Here is a 6,371-nt window from a genome sequence, read left to right as displayed (position 1 = left end):
GAATAATAATAAAAATAACCAGAGCGGAAAAAAGGCACGCATTGTGTTTAGGTGCAGTGTTTTCCAAATCTCTTTGAAGTTTTTTTTTTTTCCTGGGGTAATGTAATGTATTTACGAGACGAACTCACTGTATCCAAGTCCAGCTTGCACAAGATTAGTAATCTCGTTTGCCAATTCGCCGGCTCTACAATGATCATCTTCTGAATATATTTATAGAGCTTGTTTAGTTGTCCCTGTCTACAATTCGCATTCGGGAAAAGAATTGGACAATGTAAGCTAGGTTGAAAGTTACGTGAGATAAACCAGTTAAAAGATGGAATTTATCAGAATTTGGACTGGCTAAAGCAATGCTGATAAACGGAATCCACTCTTCCGGCGCAGTAAAAAGTCGGAACCCTAAACCTTCATCGACATAGTCAGGATCTGGAATGATCATGCTCCGAAAGAGTTGCATTAAAAATTATAATGTTCAGGCTAAATGAATAGCCACAAATAAACATCCGGAAATTTGTAAATTTCCTACAAGGCTATGGAACCATCATAACCCAGAACTATAATTCTCTCAGTGTTAGCAGGTATCGTAACGGTGCAATGAGCTGCGGCAATTTAAAGAGCACGTCGACGTTCACATTTGAAACTCCATCGTCATTGAAATTCTGGGAACCTCCTGCATCAATGTCAGCCTGTAAGCTCTTCCATCAAGCCCTGTTGATCAAACAAGGAAAAAAATGAAATTCAAATGGGTTCAAAAACAAAATGTTAGAAGACAATTTCAGCTAACCAAGTCACCATGACAACCCACCCGTGCAATGTACTGCTCAGCATCAGTTCGTTTAAGAAAGTGCATCGAATGGCGAGCAAGATTGGCTGTCTTATCACTTAGTAATATCCCTTCACCCATATCATCAAGGACTCTCACCTTGATGTATGGATCTTTGGGCGGAACCATATCCTGCCATGCACAATAAACTCAGCCATCAAAATCTAGGCAATCAGCATACGATATTTAGCCATCATGTGAAACAATTCGAGCATGGAACTGTATTCAGTTTAGAAGACAATTTCTCACTGTTTATATTTCTCAAACCAGTCAAAAACTGCAAAAGATATAAATGCTGAATTTCGCATGTTAGTGCCAGATGTATTGATGCTTCTTCAAAAGTAGTGTCTACTGATTAAAAAAACTACATATATAACCTTAGAAGCTAATATAACCATGACTTCCTTTGATGGATTTTTGGTCTTATAATATCCTTGCTTCTGCTCTGACTAGCACCGACCCTTGCAAGTAAAAAGCTCCAATAGTGGGTTTGCAGGGTGTTCAGTGGGCCGAGGGGCTTGGCCTAGCGGTGGCAGGAGCCAAGCTCCTTCCATCGCACATGGGTTCGAGTCCTGGTGTGCACGCCTGTCACCCCCGCGGTGTCTTACATGCCTACTGGGTTTGCAGGGTGTTCAGTGGGCCGTGGGGATTAGTCGTGGTGCGCGCAAGCTGGCCCGGACACCCCACGTAAATCAAAAAAAAAAGCTCCAATAGTTTGCTTAAGACCATCATAAAGGCTAAACTTGAGCTATATGACTACTGAAGATCCAGTCAGGTCTCCCTCTGGCAGAGAAACCCTTAGTATCTGTTCACTAGCAGAAAATTATTTTTCTTTCCTATTCAGTTTTTTTTCAATGAAAAATTGAAAACATGTTCATGTATTGAGAATGAAGATTTTTTTTCACAAATTGAAAACATGTTCATGTATTGAGAATCAAGATGATTTTTTTTCATAGAAAAAAAAGGAATACATCAAACCATGATTTATAATAATCATCTTAATATTTAGTATTCATAATAATCTAATTGTATAATATTAATTTTTTATCATTCAAATTAAAAATTATCATGAAAAAGTCATATTGTAAATTAAAAAAAAAATCATATTAATTTTTTTATAAAAATTAAATTTATGACACTAACTAGACACTAACTAAATATGAAAATACATATAAACAAAACATAATTTTAATCTTTTACATTGCTAAAAACTACTTGTGTATGTAAAAAAATTGTATTGTTTATATCTTTTTTTATTTGAAAAATAGTAAAAAACTTGTAAAGAAAAACTATGGAGAACCTCTAAAATATGTTTTCTAAACTTGGATTATGAAAAACTAATTATCCAGGTTTTCGGATGGAGAATATTACATTCGAATAAAAAAATCTAGTAAAAAAATTAGAGTATTAATATGTTTCTGAACAACCTCTTACCATCTCAAGCACCCTTGTGGATAAGATAATGCTTATCTTTGTAAGATGGGAACAGAACACAATTAATAAACTTTTGAAAAAACCATTTGGATTTTGACTAAAAAATATACTATCATGCTGAACTTTTGTCAAGCATATCCAATTGGTAAATTATTGCTCCATCTTGCTAGTTGAGTCATATACTCTCTTCTTTCTCTACTTATTGAGTTATCTGCTTCATATCCTTCTTCATCAGCCAAGGCTACCACTGCATAGTGATACATTATCACACATCTTTCAGTAAAGAGACATGGTCCGTCCAAGGACCTAGAGAACAAACCTGCAATTTTAATTTTGGACATGGGTTTTCATATCATAATCAGTCGAAGATTCATGCATCTTTTATTTTTCACCCATAAATTATAGCATTTGGCCACTCAAGGATGAGTTTCCTTTGTAATGCTAACAAAAACGAAATGAAATATACTTGTTTGGGAACACGCAACTTAATTTTTAAGACTGGCAGTAACATTAAAGTGATGCAAGGCTTGCATCCACAGAAAGATCAAGAAATGTTAGAGCTTTTTGTTGGTAAGTGCTAAACCACCAAAACAAGGGAAAGAAATGGATATGTCAGCCATGAGCCGACCAGATATAAAAAACAGCATTCCATGTCAAAAGAAAGGCTCATTTCCTATTTATAGGGAGAAGTTGTTAGCCACTAGTAACACAATAAAATTTTCCAAACAATTTCAATTATTTTTTTGTTGCCCCAGCAACTGTTATTAGTCTGAAACTCTGAATGCATCAAGTCAATACGCTAAGAGAACGAGAAAGAGAGCTTACCACATTCAAATCAATTCCCACTTCTGCCATGTATGATTGCAAAGCAGCAGAATGCTTCCCAAAATAGTTTTTCTCTGAAGGACTAAGCTTCTCTTGAACTTCTTCTGGGAGCTCAAGAAGCTCAAGCCCAACCTTCCAAGCAAAACTTTGTATAATTTCTGCTCGGTTGTGCCTGCAAGGAAATAAACCATGAGCCAAAAGAGCTGAAGATGAGACAAACCTCAACAAAGGAACTCACTAGAAAGAGCAGTGTCATGAAATAGAACAAGGATTTAGAGATACTCACACATAAGCCATTAAGCAACGCTTGTTGCGAATTAAAGAAAGGTGGTGGATGAGTGCCCCATAATGGTCTGCATTTCTAGTTTCTCTCACATCCACACTTTCTTCATGCATTTTCCTATTGCCATAACAAGTCAATAAATTATGCAGGAGAAGAACAATATATATTTTAGCATTGAATACAAAATTGCGAGAGAGAGAGAGAGAGAGAGAGAGAGAGAGAGAGAGAGAGAGAGAGAGAGAGAGAGAGAGAAGGAGATGGAAAGGAGGCAAACAACTTGTTAAGATAAGACCAATAGGCCATATAGATTGAAAATCTTCCAGCAATTGATCACAGAGAGGTAATTCCGTATGGTTACACATGTAGGCCCATACACTGACAAGGAAGGTCTTTATTAAAAAGTAAAGGCACATTGGCCCTGCGTAGGTGTATGAATGATATAACAAGCCTGCTCTCTTCCCATACCAGAGAAATTTGTTCAAACCAATTCTCCCATGTAACAGAGCAATTCTTGTTCTTTCTAATGGTAACATCAAGAGAAATAATTATAGTAACTGATGGGCATACAGAAAATCAATGATATGCAACAAAGTTGTAATAGATATTATCAATTGCATGATATCCTCTTTTCCACCAAAGGGAAATTTGGGTTCCAATCTGCAAGCATGAGTATGCTACTAAAAATTCCATGAAAAACTAATACTAATGCACACTAGAAACGTGAAATCCCAGGTACCAAATGCATGGAACTGCATATTATGAAATACAAGCACTGATTCCCTCTAGACTTCACCAACTTGACCGTAATTCAAAGGTAGAACCAGAGTAGGAGCCAAAAGAGAATCGGGTAAAACTTAACTTCATGTGTCCATATAAACTTAAGTATGTATTGATGCATCTGTTAGATCATAACTCAATGTGTTCTAATAGCAGAAACCTTAGGTCTTTGAAAATTCAAACCAAACCGATCGTTGAAGTTGAAGTGATAAGGACTCCCAAAACAAATTTCAGGGGGGGCACTGTGTAAATAAGACTAGAGCTTAATCCACTACACCAACAAATTAAAATAGCAGCGGCACCTAGATGTAGCAAATTCCTTTAATGTAGATTTTTCTAGCTGTCAATAACTAATAAAGTATCATCGCTACTTCATGACCAGCGATGCGCAGCTAAAAGAAATAAAAATTAAAAAGGAAAGAAAATATACATTCTAGCATTTCCAAAAGATGAGCTAAAATGGGGAGTACCTTATCAAAGCCTGAAGCTCAAGGTAGTGCTGAGTACATTGATCAACAACTTGATTAAACAGATCTTCCTACAAAACAATATCACATCACTTAAATAACATATATTGTTACAATAATAGATGAACTAATCCAAACCACTTCTTGCCCAATAAAATTGTCACAGAAAATAGGTAATTGAATATGCCATAAAATAAAACAAAAAACTTTGCTCACATTAAAAGGTTGAAGCTGTCCCTTTTCACCATTGGCAAGGTCTTTAACTAGTTCATATCCCTTTCTCGCATACATTTCCCTCAAACTATCAGAAAAGAAAACACTTGACCTAAAAGCAAAAGGGAAAACAAAATCATTCCTCACTTAATTTATTAGTATATGAATTAATGAGAATCTTTCAATCCCTCATAAACCCAAAAAGAAAAGAAAAAAGTACACATAACATCAATAAAAGCTTTACATATACAAAGAAATAATCTTGGGAAAGAAATCCCATTTTTATAGAATGAAAAAGGCAACAGTGCTGGAAAATTAGAGAAAATGGAGAAATGGGTTTTTGACAGTGCCTTTTTTGGTGTTTGGTTGGAGAGAAAACGAACGTAGTTTTGGCCCCATTGTGTTCAATTGAAAAATAAAAAGAAAGAGATTAACTTTTCATAAATTGCAAATAGAAAGTTTGGAAAAAAGAACCCAATTCAGAAACCCAAAAACGAGAAATAACACACCTCAACGTGGGTAATCTGGCCGGCGGAGGGAGCCGGATGGCTGTGCGTCAGATTGGCACGGAGAGGGAGTGGGGGACGAGACAAGTACAGTGAGAGAGATGTAGAAGAAGAGCTACTTCTTTTGAAACAACTGAAAAACTGGCGCGTCAAATGTCTCTCGCAGAGCGGTTTATCCTCGCTTTTTTCAGGGGTGATAAATCCGAGTAATTTGAAAGTGCTCCAAAAATAATTCCAAGACAAATCGGCCTCACGGTGGCGGGAATAAAAAAACCAGAGATGCAAATTATTAACATTAACATTTAACAATTATTAACACGTTAACAATTCTATTAAAAAAAAAACTAAAAGAGGTGTAGCTTTTACCCTACATTACCGAACAAACAATTCTATTAAAAAAAAAACTAAAAGAGGTGTAGCTTTTACCCTACGTTACCGAACAAAATAGTATTTATTATAATAGTATTTTTTAAATATTTGAATTATTAAAAATTAAATTTTATAATTAATTTATTTTGTAATGAAAAAATAAAAGAAGTGGTGCTTCATAAATACTATTTATTAAAGTAGTGATTTTTAATATATTTTTTAATTTTATCATTCAATATTTAAATTATTAGAAATTAAGTTTTATGATTTATTTTATATAAAGTGATCTCAATTTTATGATTTGTCGCATATTTAATATATTAACCTGGTTTACTAAATTTTTTTAATTGATTTTTTTATTTAATTCTTTAATATTGGATTGATTATGAATTAAACTTTATAATTTATTTTGATTTACTTGTATAAGGTTATTCTGATCTTATGATGCGGGTTTTGCAAGTTAATATTGGGTTGTGTATAAGGTTATTCTGATCTTATGATGCGAGTTTTGCAAGTTAATACATGTAAACTCGAGTTGTTTATTGTGTTTTTTTTAATATTGATTTTTTTCAATTTCATCATTCAACAGTAGATTGATTGAGAAATGAACTTCATAATCTGTTATTATTTGCTTTTTATATGGTTATTTCAATCGCATAAACTGGAGTTGCATGTTT

General features: G+C 34.4%; 1 protein-coding gene across 2 annotated transcripts; it reads right to left on the bottom strand.

Annotated features, from left to right (window-relative positions):
* Window positions 1–418: 418 nt before the first annotated feature.
* On the bottom strand, window positions 419–5,560 carry PSF1 (partner of SLD five 1). Of its 2 annotated transcripts, none has more exons than XM_011047698.1 (7): window positions 5,329–5,560; window positions 4,823–4,907; window positions 4,610–4,677; window positions 3,366–3,479; window positions 3,080–3,251; window positions 803–952; window positions 419–705 (listed from the first exon to the last, which is right to left on the bottom strand). In XM_011047698.1, the coding sequence occupies exons 2-7, from the start codon at window positions 4,895–4,897 to the stop codon at window positions 679–681; spliced, it is 606 nt and encodes a 201-aa protein (XP_011046000.1). In that variant the 5' UTR covers window positions 4,898–4,907; window positions 5,329–5,560; the 3' UTR covers window positions 419–678. The 2 variants fall into 2 exon arrangements, with proteins under 2 accessions (XP_011046000.1, XP_011045999.1); XM_011047697.1 differs by having other exon boundaries at window positions 4,823–4,931; window positions 5,329–5,559.
* Window positions 5,561–6,371: the final 811 nt, after the last annotated feature.

This window comes from Populus euphratica, unplaced genomic scaffold (assembly GCF_000495115.2).
Source record: "Populus euphratica unplaced genomic scaffold, PopEup_1.0 scaffold150.1, whole genome shotgun sequence".
Classification (NCBI taxonomy): Eukaryota; Viridiplantae; Streptophyta; class Magnoliopsida; order Malpighiales; family Salicaceae; genus Populus; species Populus euphratica.
The sequence above is the reverse complement of the archived record's forward strand: the minus strand, read 5'-3'. Positions and strand labels throughout refer to the sequence as shown.

Excerpts from the sequence above, each read along its gene's own strand:
- PSF1 (XM_011047698.1), bottom strand. The coding sequence starts at position 4,897 with ATGTATGCGAGAAAGGGATATGAACTAGTTAAAGACCTTGCCAATGGT. Across the intron at positions 4,678-4,822 it reads GACAGCTTCAACCTTTTAAT|GAAGATCTGTTTAATCAAGT; the intron begins GTGAGCAAAGTT and ends ATTGTTTTGTAG. Across the intron at positions 953-3,079 it reads TGGGAATTGATTTGAATGTG|GATATGGTTCCGCCCAAAGA; the intron begins GTAAGCTCTCTT and ends TGTGCATGGCAG.